The sequence below is a fragment of the Venturia canescens genome, chromosome 1 (genome assembly GCF_019457755.1).
Source record: "Venturia canescens isolate UGA chromosome 1, ASM1945775v1, whole genome shotgun sequence".
Taxonomy (NCBI): Eukaryota; Metazoa; Arthropoda; class Insecta; order Hymenoptera; family Ichneumonidae; genus Venturia; species Venturia canescens.
Window position 1 is genome coordinate 31,806,976 of NC_057421.1, and position 19,543 is coordinate 31,826,518.

Here is a 19,543-nt window from a genome sequence, read left to right on the forward strand (position 1 = left end):
AAATATTGTAACGATTATCCCAATTGAAAAATGCATATATTTCACATTTCCCTGATACGAGAATTATTCTTTGAATTAAATAAATTTATTCATAGCACCACATTTGTATTGTGAAGAATATTTATCATTGATTTGTAAACGTAGATTCGAATTAATTAAGTAAGCATAAATATTTTAGCCTGTCAAAAAATCAATAGAAATGCACTTTAATGTTTCGATCAAATCGTATATTTCAGAAACTTATTTCACTAAATGCGATGACCAACGGCAAAACCACAGAGCTCACGATTATTTCATTTAATATTTCATCATACAATAGGCGAATGTGAAATGTCTGACCATGCAGGTATTTTACTACTTGAGAAGTCTTCCATCAGGCCGAGTATCGCCTGATGGAGATCGTCGGCAGTACGAACGACTTATGCGAAGTCAGGCGGTTCGAGCGAAGTGCAAATGACGTTCGGGATCGATTTGTACATCGAAGCGATGAGTGCAATTTGGGGGAAGAAAGAGCCATAACCCTCTTTGCTCGAATCTGAGCGTCTCTTCCGTTCTTTGGCAAAAGTTTTGCCCCCTGCCCGAGTCACTCGGGCCGCTTAATCCGTGCCGCGAATTTGCTAAGCTCACCGAAATTTTTCGAGGTTACATGTGCATGTATACACATAGAAAAGCAATATCTCCCCCACTCAGTCTGCTCAAACGCGCATATCGCCTCGATCCGGCTCGTTTCGTCGCTCGACCGTTTCGATAAACGACCTCTTTGATTCTTCTCTTGGCGACTCGCATACATGAGAGGGTAAAAGAGAGGAAGAAGGAGAAAGACACGGAGAAAGAGAGAGAGAGAGAGAGGCAGTGGCGACAACATGGCCCTCTGACTCTTGCCGAAAGCCGAAAAACGTCGAACCAATTCGAAGTCTCGAAAAAAGAGCAAAACTAATAGTGGAAAAATCTTTCTTATCGGTCTTCTCGACTTTTTTCTCCAATCTTTCTTCAAGTCCGTTCTTCGCTCATACATCGATAACTTTTTCATTTTCAAAGTGACGACTGACTTTCGGCACACTTTTTAGTATTTTTCAAGAACTACGAGAAGGGAGTAAGGGGGAATAAGAAGTGAAGAATAGAGGAGAAAAATGTAGAATATCCGAGATGATAGTTTCACTGTGACGTTTTTGTTTAGAAAAAGTCAAAACGTATTCGGATACTGGAGGGAAATAGAGTTTCGTGTATATCGAACCTCGAAGCGAGAAAGAACGAGCGCGCGCTTCTCGGTTACAGCGAGAGACTTTCCGATCGAACGTTATCGCGTGGACAAATTTTGTGATTTATATAACAGTCGTAGAGTTGAAATGCCAGAAAGTGTGCCCGGAGCTAAAATTCGGCAAAACTAACGACACACATATGTATGTGTTACTATATACTAGTTTTGCCATGTAACCAGGACGTCCTTCATGCACATATATGAGCATGGAGGTGTTATATATGTATGAAAAATAGTTTAGAGGACTGAATTCCCGAAAAATTTCAACGAGCATGCGGGGACCAGTCATTACTTTGTTTATGAGATTACGAACAAGCGTTGACAGTGGGAAGAAAGAGTGCTTCTATTCGCGTCAGTATATGCCATTTCGTATTCAACTCATACCTACAGGGACACACGATCCACAAAAAAAATGTTAACCCCGTTGCCAGTTTCTCTCCTTTTTTTTTTCATTTCAAAAAGTGAAGCACACTTTAGCTCGATCTATTTTTTCACGCGAGAGAGATGGAAAAAGTGAGAGAAACATGGTGTATAACTTTCATTTTGGCAACTCCCACTAAACCCCTGGACCTCGCAGTTGTTCCATCTTTTATTTTCGAACCCTTCGTTCAACTCGACCTATCATATTCCATGTGTAGGTGTGAGTGAGAGATGGCAAGTGCCGGACGGCGGGGAACACCGGGCTGCTAAATTTTTGCATTTCTACATATGGATTGAAAAAAAAGTGTAACATTTTAAAGTCGACCTATCGCAAACTTCATTGTTAGATACAAACGTGATATTTTTTTATTTTATATTTAAAGTGCGCAGGAAAATGCCTGCAAAATTTTTGAGCGCATCATCGACCAGTTATAACGATAAATAATCGATAAAATTTCGAAATTTAACGCACAGCTTATGAAGACCGCACTCCAACAGAGACTTGAGCCATGAATAACTAATTTTCCCGATTAGATATGTTTTCAAAGAGAATTCTCAAATGTTAAAAAAATGATGAGGATCGTTTTTTAATAAAAAAAAAAAGAAGTTTGCCGAACAAATAAAATAAAAATCTTCGATTTAGTCGAGTAATTACGTGGTGTGTCGTCGTCTTCTGCTACTACCGCTCTGGCTGCGTAAAGGTGGCATCACTGCATAACCTCGAATAACACGGAACAGATTCGAATATGTGAACTGTCAAACTGTATTCATTGAATAGTCGAATTGAGGGTTCTTATCCGAGAAACAGAATGTTAGAAAAAATAAATTTGTTTGAAGACAATGTTTCTGGTCAAGCCGAACATTGTGTCGATTCATGGTCATATATAACCTCCTCGCACAAAGGGATAGTACATGGTAAGCAAAGGTCACAGCGTTGTCATATGTATTAGGAGTATGGCTGATTGGACGATGTGAGTCAAATGAGAATGACATTAAAAAACTTCATAATAAATGATGTTCCATAAATCATGACGACACACACCTGAAAAATCATGGACTTTCGTAATATTAATAAAATAATATATAAATCCATCATCTATAGTTAATTTAAAGTTTTCAAAATAATAAGGTGTCTCTTGACTATAGCTGTTGCGATAGGTCAATCGTAAGCACCGCTGTCGAAGGCATTTCCTCGTTTATCAATATTTCAATGAATTGGCGATCCACACTACCGATGACGGCGCTCGTGTCCCTCAGAAAAATGGCGCTATTGGAGTGCAATTTTGACAGTTGTGCATGATTTAGCATTGGAAACATGGACCAGTCGTATTTAAAACTCCGACAAATTTATGAATACGTACATTTTTGCTGATGACTGCTCCAAAAACCATTTAACGACATTAATATTACGCGACAGATCGTCTGCTTTGCACTTCAACAGCAGTTCAAGAAAAATCCGCGAGGCGTCGCATGCTTAGTGTGGATCGCCAATAGGGACCGTGCGCAGCATCTACAGTGTCACTATGCGGCCAATTTCAAAACTTCCTAGGTGCAATTTGAAGCAGGCGCATATGGGAATTATTACTTTTCGCATTATTTAACAAAATATAGTATATTACACACCTAGGGAGGGAAAGTAGACTACTTCAAACCGCGGGCAGAATTGATAAGAACTTTCGGCGCATGTGTGGTGAAAATATGTTATTTGCTAACAGAGTAGTAATACCGACGTCATTCTTTGAATACGCAAACAGTTTGTATGTGTATCTATTGAAACTTTACGAATTTCTAGGATTCGATGGTTGTGTTTGACTCATAAACACGCTTATTTTTCAATTTCTAAGCCATTAATTGGCAGTCTCCTGAACGGAACCTTGGTAAAAAGGAACGAGACGCCACTATTTCAAGTACTGTACTATTCTCGTTTCCTGAAATAGTCAATAGCTTTGCTCGTTCTAACTCATGTCGATTTTCCTTTGCTCGGGTCGCTCTTACTTAGCCGTAACGATCTTACTCTTTTATCCGGAATCGCTATTCGTATATTTCCATTACGTTTCTCTGAATGCTTTGGGGGTCCTTGAAACCGAGACGAAGGCACATTTTCCAAGCAAGCGAGAGGCAAATTAAAGTGTCACGGAAGTTTTTCAACTTCTTTTTACGAAGTACACGAGAAAACGTATAAAATAAGGGGTAAGTGTCGATTAAACGTAGTAACGTTTATCGATATATACGAAGAATCATTACAACGTATAGAAAGACTCTCGGATTATTTCTCCAGATATTTACCAACTGATGATAGAAATATATAAATATGGAAAGATCGAAAATATGTGCTTCACGTCATCAATTCTTATCGTTTATTGACCAATAAACTGCTGATGATTATTATCTAGTGTTGTAATACATGCGCGTCGTACTAGTCAGTTAGCGGTCTTTCCATATTTTTTCAAAGGAATTACCCTGGTTATTCGTAAATTTTGAAAATTTTCGAAAACAATTGGAAACGCTATCGCTCCGGTAAAGAGTCTCTGGCAGCAACTCGTCATATATATAAATGTACTTGTCTCAGAGTCGCTGCCGCGACTCTAGATATGTAGTATAATATTATTAGAAAAGCGTTATCTTAATTTTTTAATCGTAAATAATGTTTAAATTGAGTTTATTGCGAAAAATATTCCATTCCGAGTCTTTCACAAGATTCGATAGTACATTGCGAAAAAGCAACGTTTGACAACGTTGAACGTAGTCACTTGACAGATTTGATCAGAGATCACCATGTATAACCTTAACAATTACAGCTGTCACTCCCATTGACGATATGATATAGGTTGTGCTATACATGACAAAAGTGACGTATGGGTCTGCAAAATTTCAAGGTTCTGTAACCATTTGTCGTCTTCAAATTAATATTTCTAATTCAGATGGTCGTTGACCGCCCGCCCCCCCCCCCCCCCTCTTTAAGTCATTGTAAGTATCACGTAAGCCAGAAAGTCATTGTGGCCATGAGCAACGTGTTAATTTCCAACCAAACAGTTGATAAAGGGTCTTGAAATTTCACAGACGTAGAAAAGAAATTTTTAATTGTTGTGAAAAATTAGAGTGCTATCTAAAAACAGCCCTTGCGCTTGAGCCGAACTACTTTAACCCTCTCGGATCGTATGTTGCTTCTACGCAACACGCGCTTCCAGGCCCAATAAAACTGCATCGGTCAGTAAGGTCGGGGCTCTAACTGCCTATTTCCATCAAGCAAGGTTAGATTGCACCATAGATACTCCTAAACCAAGAGATAAACTACTTTAACACTCATCGAAATATCAATATGAAGTCGGCGTTTCATGTTGAGTTGGCGCTGTGTGAAAAGATCTTTTAGTTATCTCAAAAGAAAAGTGAGTACACATTTTTTTCGTACTCCAAACGTTATTTCCTTTCAAAGGGAAGCTATCGGGATGGGGAATCGCTATGGAAGCAACGAGGTTAACTCGTAGAAGAAGAAATATAAGTAGAATGATCGATTAAATTGGCAGAAAAATTGAGGAACGAATGTACGTATGACTGGTAGTGGGCGAGCGGAGTGCAGTCTGCCATCAAGTCAAAAACGAACGCGAATATAAAGTGCAAGGGTATCCAAGCCCTCCTATATTATTTCATTTTATTTTTTATATATAGCAATAGGATGTATTCGTGTATCCGTGTGCGCATAAAAAAAAAAGAATGTGAGATCAGAATGGAAATGTACGATATCACGGGCATTTAGTGTAGGAGTTGTCAATAAATCTAACCTTCATGCTCGTTAATATAACCGGATCGCTCGAGTTCGCCAATCTCGCTTCGTGCTTTACGCTTCGCGATAGAGTTGTAGCTATGCGCTTTATATATAACAGCACACCGATAGAATTCGTTGTATAATGTTGAATATTTTGCCGCATATATAGAGCGAAGAAGTACGAGGGATGGATAAAAAGAGACGGAAAGACAGAGAGGAAGGAAAATTTCGACGAGCACTCGAGCACTTGGGGTGATCCCTAGGGAGTAGGGGTCGGCGACGTTATGCAGTGTATGTGCGAACTCGATTCCCTCTCGGCTCTTCGCCACTTTGCAGGCATCGGGGATGAAAGATCGGCCGTCCATGAATGGTAAAGGGCACAACTCCCTACTGCTACCGCACGATCTACAATCTTTCCATCTACGCCCGTAGCAGCTAATGGATTTCGTAACACTCCCTTTCTCATTTTTCTGGAAAAATGAATGTTCAAGTGGAATCCACTATACATTTAGATAGCCCGTGCGCAGAAGAACTTGATTTTCGATCACACTCACCGAAATTTCGGTGAGTTCTTGATTGGTCGATCGGCAATTAATCAACGTATCGGGATGGGGATGACTTTACTTCGTACATCGAAAAAAAATTCAGCCTGAGTGCAATAAAATAAAAATGAGCCTGGACGAAAAGACGTTGTCTTTAAGATACAGGGGTTGATATTGTTATACGGCGTTAGTGTAAATGACACAGAAAATTGGACAGAGACTCCATAGGAGTCCCCAGATAGATGCACAGATAAAAAAGTATGGCTCCGGTACATAGTTTGGTGAAAAGATACGCGCGGCAATTCGCATCTTGGACATAGAGCTTAAGATAGTGATACGAGAGTTGCCTGTCTGACAAGGCATGAGCGCGGGAGAGTTTGCTAGCGCGTGGGCTCTTTTACCTCTCTAAGCTACGAAGCCCGCCGACGTATTAGGGAGAAAGGGAAGGAGGGTGAAATTTCACTGTATTTGGAAGTGTATACGCGTTTTAAGAGGGTTATCCAGAAGTGCCGGTGAGGGTGGTGGTGAGGAAAACGGAAGAGAGCGAAGTAGCCGTTCGGAGGAATGGAGGGGTGGGGAGCAGGGCGAGAGAACCTCACTGGTGGGCGAGATTGCGCGGAAAGGCGGAGAAGAGGAGGAATTACGTGAAGTGGGGGATGAGAAGGGGTGCGCGCATGGCCACGTGGCGCCTCGGCGCGCCTTTCCGGCGCCAACGAGCCGCACACACTCCCGGAAAGCTCTTACTCTATCTCTTTCTTGGCCACGCTAAACTGGATGGAGTAAAAGCGAGCCTCCTCAACTTTGAGCATCTCCAACGATATAGAACTTCGTGTACTGTGCACGTGTGCACATATCTATGACACTCACCGAGTGAAGGAAAACGCGAAGATTCGGAATTGGTTAAAACTACATGCGATTTCGTAGCACACACTCGACAAACCTCCCTCCTCGTGGTCTCTCTTTGTCCTAATCTCTTGCGAAAAGCTGCCAAAAATCTCTTAGTGTTACACAATGAGATGCTCCTAATAATTTATTATATTCTCTTATTTGCTATTTTCTCACCTTATTAATTGGAATGCACGATTCTTGATAAAAATCTTGGCACGAAAAGTACAATTATTTTTCAACTAGCAGCATTCATTTGAACGCATTTTCTTCATCAAAGAAATTGAGGAAATAAATTTCAAGCGTTCCGTATCATAAACATAGACGAAAAATGCCTCCGTTCTTGTATACACACGGTGAAAAGATTACACGATAAATTGGAGGTTTAAAAATTGAATACGGAGAATGAGTTAATCCGATAAATGGTCAACATGGACTCCAGTAATGCGGGAGATGCATCAGAGAGCGAAGGACACCCCGCGGCTTGAGGATGGCGGAATTGTTGGACAGTATATCTATACATATATGAGTAAGAACTGGTGAAAAGAAAAGCAGACGTCTTAGAGCTATAGAGAAAGAGAAAAGAAGTGACATGCTTGTGCTATAGACGTACAATGTCATTTTGGTACGAGGAAACAGAATATGAGATGGAGCAAGTGCGACGGAGAGAGAGAGAGAGAGAGAGAGAGAGAGAGAGAGAGAAATATTGAAGCGAATAAAACGACGATGGAGTAAAGGGGATAGATAGAGAAAAAGAGATTTCTGGTAGACACGCGGGTGTATAATGCTCAAGCCGCGAGGAATTCACCGGAGCGAACGAGGCGAAGAAGAACACGCTACGAGGCGTCTTTTCCTAGTGGCATCCACGAATGTCTTTGCGTCTTCTTCGTGCCCTCCCCTTCGTTCGTTCCAAAATCACCCCCAAGCCGTTCTCTTTGCTAACCCACTACTCCCCAGGAGTTTTCCTTAGCCCCTTTCCTCTCTTTTTTTTCTTACCCTCGGTCCCTCTCTCTCTCTCTCTCTCTCTCTTTCCATCTCACTCACTCACTCCAACCATCTTTATGGTTACGTCAGCATGTTTCAGTTTGCCCGAGTCTAAAAGTTTTGCGCTCTCTGGCGACAAGATATTTCAAGTGGTCGCTTTCTCGGTCCCTCGCTCCTCACTGTATGCCGGTCTTTCGCGGGCCACGGGAACACTGAGTACAAGGGACGATCGTGTCTCTCTTTTCGCGTTGAAATATTGGACGGCTCTTTCTTGCAGCCCGCATATTCTTCCTTCTTTCTACTTCGCTTCCTCAGCGAACGCTCGCACCCGATGCGTTTCCGTATCCTCTCTCGCTCCCACTTTTTTCATTTTTTGCCCTCTCTCTCTCTCTCTCTTTATCCAAGTCAGTCCTACGTCGAATATTTCTGTATCTCAATCTTTCTTTCTCGAATATATTTCCCTCCCGTTTTCACTGTTTCTCGTCACGCCAAAAGAGAGACCCTACCAGCGAATCCTACATACATACGACAGAGGATTGCGCCGTCTACGAGGATACTACAGGCATCCTCATTCCCTTCGCTCTGGAAACCCCTTACATCCTACTCTCCGTTTTTACACTCTTTTTCTTCCACAGTTCGCCGGCAGACAAATTCGGATGAAATATTCTTCTCGCAGTAAGTATTAAATCTCTTCAATTAAGTGCTCATTCAATCAGAGACAATTAGATTAATTTAGCAAAATTTTAACTGGAACAATTCTCCTCTTCGACTATCTTTCGTTAACTTTCTCATTTTCTTTTGGACCATTTTTTGTCTATAATCTGATGACATTCCGTATATACTTTGGTCTGGATCCTTGAGCGACCGCACTCACCCTTCCGCGTCTTCCTTCTTTCTCACCCCAAGAAGAAGAGGAACAAGAACTTTAAAACTTATGACTCGAGAGTACAGTCGCGTATATTAAGCAAACTGTCACGCCATCGTTAACTACCCATGAATGAGTTACGTCTTTTTCTTTCGGCGTTGGAAACCACCCTCTCTCTCCAACCTCTCGTGGGACTCGCGATAATTCGAAAATTGCCCAGAAAATATCTGGAGCGGCTATATTAATCCACACTATTTTTTTCCCCATAGAAACATATTGTAGCCACGTGCGATTAAAACGCATCGATTTTTTTCATACATGCTGAAAAAAATTCATATATACCCATTCAAAAATAAGGAAATCGTCATTTTTTTCACAAATTTTGGGAGCTCTCGAATGAACTTGATTTTCCTCGGACCAGATGTAAGGAGGGACGCTTTGAGCAGTGGATAATGTGAAAAAATAGGAAGAGCAACGTACCGTTGCACGGTCGTCGAAAACTCGATGTTTCCTTTCATATGCGACGCGACAATCCTCATTTTTTATTTAATTGAGAATTTCCCATTTTTCGCAACCTCCGCTGTCGACTGGTCAATTTACGTTTGGATTAAAACAAAACTCAAATCCTTCAAAACTGTTTAAATTTGCTGATACACGAAATTATCTTGTTTTCGAATCGACTCGAAAGTCAAATAAAGCACTTAAGATGGCTATAATTAATGAAATATATTCGAAGAAATTGGAAATAAATTATTGGAATAAAAGCGAGATTAGGAATATTTTCATATTCAACCACAGGAATGGTTCATATCTACCTGCAATGAGTGAAGAATGTTGAATGCCATTGCGGGAAGTAAAATCAATCTGTCGACACAGGCGATAAACTGCGGCGTCAACGGGGAAAAGAGGAAAGAAAACGAAGTCAAATTCAGACGAACAAGACACAACTTTTCGTCACCCAGAAGAAAGATCGAAGAAGAGATAAAGATAGAGGGAGGAAAGAGCCAAGAAGGTCTTTTCTCGAAATCCCCCCCTCTTGATAAATTCAATTAAATAATTATCCCAGAGGGAGAAGCCACTCCTAAAGTTTATGACCGTTCTCGGATCAAGCGGGGCGGTACGTCTTAATATAAAGTGAGTTGGCAAGTTAAGCGCAGCCTCGTGCACTCCTGCAAGACTCTGCATGGCTAGCTAACTTATAATGCGATTTGTTTAATCGGCGCCAACTACTTTATCTCCCATCCCTTTTTCCTCGCACATTCTAGTACCCCACACGCTCGACGACACTCGCATGGTATAGTTCTATATGAACATACACACATATTCATATTATTCATATAATGCAAAAATAGAGTATAGAGAAACACAATGCGAAAGGACGAGAAAAACGAAGAAGAGTCGTAAAAATATTCTTATATAGCTTCGGCTTTCTCTAATCTCAACCGTGTTTACCCACCCCTTATTCCCGTTTCTGAAAATATGTACTACATGTGACCCACTCGACTGGGAAGACACGTACGAATTGATGAACAGAAATCACTTTTAGCATCTACTCTGATTTCATTATAAATTCTACTACCTCTGCACATATTTACCTTTCGAATTCAATGTCTTCATATCTGTTTTTTTAATAAGTAAATAAATAAATAGTTATAACACTATAAGCTAATCAGGAAATCTGGGCTCACTGAAAGGTGTCTTGAGACGAACAATATTTCTTGAACTTTTGCTTAGCACGACTTCAGTAAGGTGTTCTTGCTCATTTTTATACTATAGATGGATCTAAAAAAATATCATACCAGCACATCTATTGTTCACTGACGAATACTTGAACTCACCGTTACACACCGATGTAACTAATAAACTTATTCCGGAATGAAAAATGACCGTCTTGAAAAGACCTTGCCTGTGCAATGCTACCTGTTCACGGACCTCGGTAGAGATGAGAACACCGTGACGTTATTTCGGAATTATATTTTGTATGAACGGAAGAGGTAATTCCAACGGAATTATCACGACGGAACGAAATTATACAAAATTCAGTACGGAGGATAAATTTTTAATTAATTCTTCTGTCGGATGGATAAAATTAATAAATGATATGATGTCGTTAATATTTTTCCGCGATAAGTCAGAAATTCCTTGAATCAATGAATATTCGGATTTTTCCAACCATTTCGACTGATTTTTACTCACGCCAATAATCGATCATCTTCCTTTCAAAATAAGAGTGTGTTCTACCTTCATGAGTAAGAAGCATCGCCCTTCCAATTATATAAGCTTCTATTTATGGGTTATAATTTTACATTACGGCGAGTTTATAGTATTTCTCCATCCAGTTTGTGATACTGGTTTCACGATCAATTAAAGACATCAAAAACGTAAACGATATATTTCGATTTCAATGTTTCCTCGTATTGTTTTTTTTTTTTTTTCGATTGTTACAAACAAATCTCAGAGCTTGCAATTTTTCTCCAAGTTTTTACGAGCCGGTGAGAATTCAGTTTTTTTTTCGTATAGTCTTGAAACACCACATTTGTATGTATGACTATGGATACATGTCAAGCAATACGACATTACAACTGTGTTGTGGTAACCATGAAAAATACTATTAAGAGTGGAGTATAGACATTAGTGAAGAAAGGAGGGATGAAAGGGGTTGTTTTACGAGATAACGAGAGGGACGTGACTGTTCGATTGCGAGACGCCGGTGAAATGTCTCTTTTCGTGCTTTTCTCTTGAGACAACTAGAGAGAAAAGCATATAGAAAACGAAAGACGAAAAGAAAAGGATGGAGAATGAAAGAAAGAGGAGAGTCGTTGGAGCGCTCGAAAAATTTGAATATATCAAAGCTCGAAATGGCGTAGAATTTCATTCTTTACGACAAACTTGGGGCTTTGAGTATACGTCGAGTGAGATCTGATTCGACTTTTCGATTCAGCGAAATTTCATGCTCTGATTCGTCAGTCATCGAAGTTATTCCAGAATTATGGCTGTTCGAAAGAATTTTCAACCTAATTCTTCAACCAATTTCATGACAATATGCAAATGGGGGCTCTAAGTTTCTGAAAATTTAATGTTATTCTCCAATAAATGATGCACACATACTTTGAGACTATAAGCAATGGTTAGTCGCTTATCCGAAGTGAAAACCTTTCGTATTGCAACGCACGAGCGATCTCAAATTTTGTTTTTTAAATAATCGCACACATTCGTCTATCTTCATTGAAATTTCCGCTGTTTTTTTTTTTTTTTTCATGAGTTCGTTTTTTCAACAAATGATTTCTGAATATTCGCCTCTCTATATCAACTTCATTTACGCCTTCAGGGCATTTATCGTTGTATCATTTGAAAAAAAAGTACGAAACATATCGGAAATTGCTTTTCGATTGAATAAACAAGCGATTGAAAATAAAATAACAGGTTAGGGGAAATCCGGAGGTTTATCGTGTAACCAGCATTAATTTATTAAAACTACGACACTGATTGATCCCACGAGTCCTTTTATTCGAGAACGGTTTTTTAAAATTTGTAATCGGTATTTAAAATATAATTGCCAACGGTTCTCCGTGAAATTTTTCCCACGAAAACACAGAATATTCTAGACTCTGTGTATCCTCGTCACAAATATTTTTCGTTTACCTGAGCGCACGATTTAGTTTCGGCAATAAATAAGTAAAGAAAGAAAGAATACAATGCTCGACATAAAAATCGTGCACAATTATTTAGTGCAGACTACTTATACAATTAAAGCCCCGCGACATAATATATGTGAAGTAACTTGTTGTTGGAAATTTAGACACGAGCGAAACCCAAAGCAGAAAGTACTGGTAGCAGTGGGAGTCGTCGTTGGGACGCCGCTGCTCTTTCCTCCTTTCCTTTTCGTACGGAATTTCTCTCCCTTGTGTCAATAAATCGAGAGGGTCCATCCTCTCTTTCTATCCGAGGAACTGTACACCCACTGCTTCGGAATGGGAATGCACATACTCCGCAGATAGGAGAGAACGAAAGAGAGAAATAATGAGTTGAAGTACGGGAATTTCGGAATAACGAGAAAAAGAAAAAAGAGAGGGAGAGGGAGCACTGCGCGGAGCACGCAAATCACTTTATCGGGCGTCCGACTTCGAACGACCGTAACCACTAGCCGCGAGGGACGCACCAAGAGTTATACCATACTTTTTCTCTCTCTCTCTCTCTTTCTCTCTCGCTATATTCCTGTCTTGTTCTTGCCAGTGCCGTTCTATATATACACGCATAGTTTTTCCCTATTACGAGTGTGCGGAACAATCGAACGGACGACTGAAATCATTCCCTTCCGGCGTCTCTGCAAACTACACCGAAAACCTCCTCTACACCCCCGCTATTTATGACCGACCGCAAGATAAATTTTTGCTTTGCCCTTCTTTCGCTCGAACTCTCGTAAAAGTGAAAAAAAAATTAAGATAAACTATTCTGATACGTACGCGCAGAGTTCGACGTCGGACGGGCTAACTTTGAGAATCGCTTGGAAGAGCGTGCGAGTTTAAAATTTGAGAAATGCAAAAAATCTAAAATATGCAAACCTTTAAGGCGCTTTCCCCACTCAACCGATATTTCCTCCATATTCGTGTCGCATCGTTTGTTAAATGTAAATTGCTTTTTCGTATTCATTAAGGATGTGAAACTACCCGTCGAGTCCGACGGAATTGTCCGCCAGGAAATCAAGTCTCGGTCTTATTATCTTCCGTCGAGCTCACTATCACACCGCAACGATTATTTCAGAGCCAGCGAGCACCCTCGCTACGATCAATAAAGGGGCAAAATAAAATGATGAGATGTAAAGAGGGAGAGAGAGAGAGGGAAACTGCTCACATTTCGTATCGGATCATGCTGCTTCGGTGAGTCTTGAGGAGGATTTCGCAGCTCTTGTTCGACGGGGCTAATCTCCGGTTCGAGGGATTTCGGCTCGATAACCCGAACACGACATAATTAACGGGTTGTGTAAGTCCGACATACGGGATATAAGTATTCGGGCGTGCACGTTGATGTTCGTTCAGGCATCGCGACTCCAGCTCCGAGACGCTAATCAGACTATTGGTATTCGTGTGGTGACATTTCCCGTTCGTCTCTATACGATCGGAAGATCCATAGCGAGGGAATCAGGAAGGACGCATGCTTTCGTGAGTCTTTACAGCGAATTCATTTAATCGAATGGCGCCAACGATCTTGTGAGGAATCCCATTGTATATCTTACCAAGTAACGTACGCTGTCGGCATTTTTCCAGAAGACACGGTCCCATCATCTTTCAAACTCTTGATTACAAATTAACCGAATAAATCGTCGCAGTCGTTCACCTCGCACTATTTCGACAATTTTCACCTAACGATTTTCAGTTTGTTCCTCTTTGCATTGTCAGTTTGATAGAAAGTTGTACAACTTGGATTGAGAACTAATTGACGGAGGAATAATAATATGATTGAGCTATTTCACGAGAGAGCTATTCCGCTGCAGGAAGAGGTGAATGAAGCGCTTGTCAAAAGCCACGTCAAAAATGATTTCTAGGGGGTGAATTGCGTGTGTGAAATAACGTGGCCGTTAGTACGGATCAAATGGAAGGAAAAAAATTGGCCGGAACGAGCCTGTGTTGAAACGCGGATCAACGTAGCGGAGCATCACTGCGCGATATGTGATGGAACGACGCAGCAAGAGATCGGATGCTGCGATTGACGAGAGACGAGAAATGACAAACGAACCCGTGGGAAAACGCATTTGAGAAAGAATAACGACCTTTCATGAATTCTGGTGAAGAATTGAGATGGAAAAGTAAATTCTTCGTGGGTATATGAGAGTCACAGTGTTTATATATACATGACCATATGTATCTATTCGCGTATATGTATACATCACAAACTCTCAATTTGGCACATTCAACGATAGCTTGTTGCGTTCCCATTTATTCGTCTCTTTTCTGTTTGCCTCTATCTCACTCGGACTTGCAGCGTTAAGCGAGAGTAAGAACGTCCCGTGGCCGGGACATAAAGTCCCGGTATATCCATTCGTCTGCCACGGCTGTACAGCACGTATATAATGTACTTCGGAGTCTCTCGCTGGCACGGGAGAACCCAGAGAAAAGAAAGGAAATGGAAAATGACCGGAACGTCCACAGTTTGCGCAATAATACACTTCGAAAGAAGTCCGAGTTTATATACGCGCTCGAAGTAGATACGGACCTCGATGATTGTGAACGCGGACGAAAGAAACCTGAGGGGTTTCCGAACTTAACGAAGTACTAAGTGGATATGAAGGTGCAGTTTTTTGTGAGGCTTTTCGAAGGAGTGAATAAGTGGAGTTGCAAAAATATTTGAGATGCTACGACTCTACGAACATAAGCGAAGCGTGAATTTTTTCTGGTTTCTAGAAACCCGCGTAAAAGCGTTGCCATCGTCTGTTGTGAAATAAAATCAATCTCTGGCAAATATTTTTGAATGAAGCCTTAATTTATGGTGATAAAGTATAATTCGTACGAATACCATATTTTTCCAATCATTTTTACAAGAACGAAAGATTAGCGACTGCGTGTAATATTTCCACGATACGACCTTGTCGGCATTTCGAAATATTTTTGTAAAAACTATAATAACTGCGATGGGGTGGAACAAGAATTTTGTAAATATAGTGTAATTAATTTTTTCTTCGACCGACGATCACTAGAATTATTTCCACGAAGAAAGAAAATGTTGACCACGTGTTGCCTTCTTAGATTGGGAGGAGAGACAAGAGGTACAAAAAAAGCGAATGATCAACGTGGAATTCTCCAAGTCTCGCATGATTCTCTGTGGCTTTCTCTCTTAGGGTCTATTCGCTTGTTTAGCGTGTAAACATGTTCGAGGTTTGCCACACTGCAAAAACAAGCGTGTTGTTAGGTGTGTTGAAACAACGCACAACACATCTCGCAGGTGTGTTGTTTTAACTAATCGTGTTGCAACAACACACAATACATCTCGCAGGTGTGTTGTTTTAACGAATCGTGTTGAAGCAACACGTAACGCCGTAAAATTTCGAACAACACGGCAATTTCCGTTTTGTAATTTATATAATACTGATAATGTGTGTTGTTTCAACACGGATGATTTCAGCACGGTTTTGGGAAGTTACTCATACTTATATGTACAACACATTTTAGAAAGTAAAATAAAATGGCAAATATCTTGTCGTCAATGTCGACCTAAACGAAATTGCCGTTTTATGATATCCAGTATATTTGTGTAAATATTTTTATCCATTTCTTCCGTAAATTCACAGACTCTTTGAGCAATAGACGTACGTGCGGTGTGTCACCGGAATTCATATTTCTTTCGAGCTCTTTTAACGCATCTACTCCATGTACATCAGGACGCCTGCGAAAAATAAAAATGTAACAAGAGATCCCCTAATATTTATGGAAATTAATATAGAAATTCAAACGTACTCTTTATGAATCGTAAAACAGTTGGAATATTTTGACCGATTTTCAATTTGTCTTCGCCAAATTTCATTACAGATCGTTCTGAATTAGCACGTCGATTCCGCACATTTGTACTTGACTGATGTCGTACAATCCCCTGCAATAATAAAAGAAAACTCAATAAAGAAAAATTTAGCACATGACGGCTTTGACAATTGTAGTAACTGGAAATGTAAAGAAATGAAAACTTACACATCCATGGTCTCCGCCGCTGAGCTCTGGATAAGCACTAACAATGGCTTTTGCGTAGTTGAAATAATCATTTTTACTCAGCATGCCATTAGTGCGATGCAAAAGATCAGTTGCCCAAAAATACGTTAATGACTTTTGAGCAAGTAACATTCCTCCGTTGTTCACTTTTTGAACCAACTCCGGGGTCAGTTCTGGCAATGATGTTGGCGTTCCAACGAAGCTTGAAATTATGCTTCTTTTTTCAGTGAAGTCATTTGTTTTCAGTTTTTTAAATTGACTGTTGATTGATTGGTTTTCCTGAAATTCCAAAAAATAAGCTCAACAGTTTTATTTCTCAAAGCATAAAGCAAATCTTATGACCGTTCGACCTAATAAAAATCTCAGGAGTTCAAAACTTTCTTTACAATAAAAGAAATTTCATGTAAGCTTTCATCTTTGAGTACACTGAGTTCATTGGTTACAATAGAATATTCATAATTTTCTTAATGATTTTTTCTTGTCAGCGGTAAAAGTCTGGATCAAATTCCTTTCTCTGCAAAAAAATTTGGATCAAATTTCTTTTCTCGCAACAATTTTGATGAACTTTCTTTCTAAGTAATGAAAGTTTTGATCAAATTTGTGTACCGCAACAGTATTCATAAGATTTTTTTTCTTGCAGCGGTGAAAGTTATGGTTGAATTTTTTGTACAGCAGTAAAGTTTTGAAAACATTCGCTTTATAGCAATCAAAATTTTGATAACGTATTGATATTTTATTAAAATTTTGATCACTTTAAAAAGAATGTTTTCAAAACTCTACTGCTATACAAAAAATTGAACCATAACTTTTACCGCTGCAAGAAAAAAAATTTTATAAATACTGCTGCGGTAAACAAATTTGACCAAAACTTTTCTTGTTTACAAAGAAAGTTCATCAAAACTGCTGTCAGAAAAAAATTTTGATGCAAATTTTCTTGCGGAGAAAGAAATTTAATCTGAACTTTGATCACTGGCTTAAGAAACACTTATTAAAACTCATTGACGCAAAGAGATTTATGAAAAATCTTATCGCTACCAATGAATTAAATGTGTTATAAATTCTTTATCCTATTGTAAATCGTTTAGATTCATTATTCTACATTTTATATAATAAAACATCGAGATAATCTTACCTTTTCTTTCTCCTCCACACATTCACTTATTTTTTCTTGGGTTTCAATGAGAGAGCCGTCTTGATCGATAGCGTAGATCGTTGAACACGATAGAAGACTTTCGCCTAACGGAACAATGCAGGTTATTTCCAATTCATCGATTATTTCTTCCTCTGCTTCGATGTCACATAAAATGTTTTGATTTTGAATCAGCTTCTGTAACACGATGGCTTGATTTTCGATTTTCTTTTTCAGAAGCAAGTCGTTTTCACAAGCTTCGCGGATTTTTTGGGTGACACATTCGGAATCACTCATTTTTTCGTTCACTTTGCAAAATTTAATTTTTTTGCATCGCTCTTCGTTTTTGCAATAAATCGTTTTTTCCATTTTTATGCTCGCTGAGTGGCACAAATAATAAGTGAATTAAACGTATGCGTCTTTTCGCCGACCGAATCGAACCGAATAATCACGAAAACGAGAAGCAAGTTTTCATCACATGGCCGTATGGTCTTAACGCTATAGGAGCGCAGACTCGAGCCAACTACAAACAAAAAGAAAAAGAAGAAAGAGTCTGGCTGGACAAAGGACGAAGACGAGGTTAGCTCACACTTACAAACGTAAACAATGTTTGCGTTTCGTATAACGGACTTTTTGACAACATTACCTCATGAGCGAATTAGTGTAGTGGGTAGCGTGCGTCCGTTAAGTTAGAGCGTGTTAGGTAGGTAGGTCGATCGAATCCCCCCTCGATGTATACGAATTTTTCTCAGAAATAATTCGTTTCCAAATCTTCGAACTTTGATATCCGAGGTTCACGAACGAGACGCATCCAGTAGTAATTCTCGGTAAAAAAAAAATATTTTGTTGTATTTTTCGCCATTCTTGCGAGTGAATTTACTCGCAAGCCAACAACGCATTTCAAGTGTGCGGATATGCACAACAGCAACACGCCATGATATGTGTCGAATCGGGCGACAAAGAGGAAAATGCCTAAAACGTGTTGTAACAACACGGAAAGCCGTTTTTTTACAACACGGGAAACCGTTTTTTAACAACACGGAAAGGCGTTTTTATAAAACACGATTAATATGTGTTGTTTTCATGAACAACACGGCAAAAAGCGTGTCGAAAATGGCGACAACATAAACACGCTGGAAACGTGTTAAAACAACACGCTTGTTTTTGCAGTGCAGGAAGAGCGAAAGCAGCGGGAGTCACAATATAGTCGCGAAGAGATGAAGCAACAAGTGGGCCCACAAAGCGTGGTGAAATCTCTGAAGCCACCGCGAGCTCCACGATCTCCACAGTGTCTCGCTTTACATCCTCGTACGATAGTATAAGCTATACAGCTGCTGCCAATCTCTCGCTTTTTTTCTTTGCTTCATAGTTACATTTGTTATTTCTAATTCCCCGCTTCGGTCTTTACATGAAATGCGTTTGAATTTATATAATGGCTTGTCTGAAGCAAAAAAATTTCTAATGGAAAAAAAACTGCAGTGATTCGAATTTTTGAGAAAAAGTGCGAAAAATAGAAAAAAAAACTTGAGGAAAGAAAGGTAATGAGAAAAACAGCGTCAATTCAGACCAATAAGAGCAAAACACCAGTGAATATGGACTCGGATACCAGTTTTTTGTTTACGTTTGTAATTCAATTCTTCAGAATTTCTCATCCATATTGACTCACGAGGGTTAAGCGATGAATAATTTTCATGGAGCATCCCATAGAATCGCGTGTAACAGAACGTCTTAAAACTCGATGGGATTGGAAATTTTGTATTAATTTGAACTGCTATTACTCAAATGAAGGAAAATAAACAAGGAAAGATGAAAATTCTGTCGGAAGGGTGAAATATTATTCCGGAGATTTTCGATTTGTGACTTGGATTAAATAGACTTGGTTTCAACAAAAAAGGCTGTGTATGTTGGAGCATTTTCTGTAGAATATTTACCACGTTTATTATAATCTATAAAACAAGAGTAACGCGAATATGAAATTGCCATGTATGTAATTTTATACGAAA

General features: G+C 39.6%; 2 protein-coding genes across 4 annotated transcripts in view; both read right to left on the minus strand.

The window, feature by feature from the left end:
• LOC122406039 (forkhead box protein O-like) overlaps positions 1-19,543 on the minus strand; it is a 126,216-nt gene that overhangs the window by 4,983 nt on the left and 101,690 nt on the right. The window lies entirely within an intron of this gene.
• Positions 15,632-18,494, minus strand: LOC122406047 (uncharacterized). Of its 2 annotated transcripts, XM_043411221.1 has the most exons (5): positions 18,187-18,494; positions 17,544-18,063; positions 16,394-16,690; positions 16,166-16,298; positions 15,632-16,094 (listed from the first exon to the last, which is right to left on the minus strand). In XM_043411221.1, exons 2-5 carry the CDS (start codon positions 17,907-17,909, stop codon positions 16,072-16,074), a joined length of 819 nt encoding a protein of 272 aa, XP_043267156.1. In that variant the 5' UTR covers positions 17,910-18,063; positions 18,187-18,494; the 3' UTR covers positions 15,632-16,071. The 2 variants fall into 2 exon arrangements, with proteins under 2 accessions (XP_043267156.1, XP_043267147.1); XM_043411212.1 differs by having other exon boundaries at positions 17,544-18,494.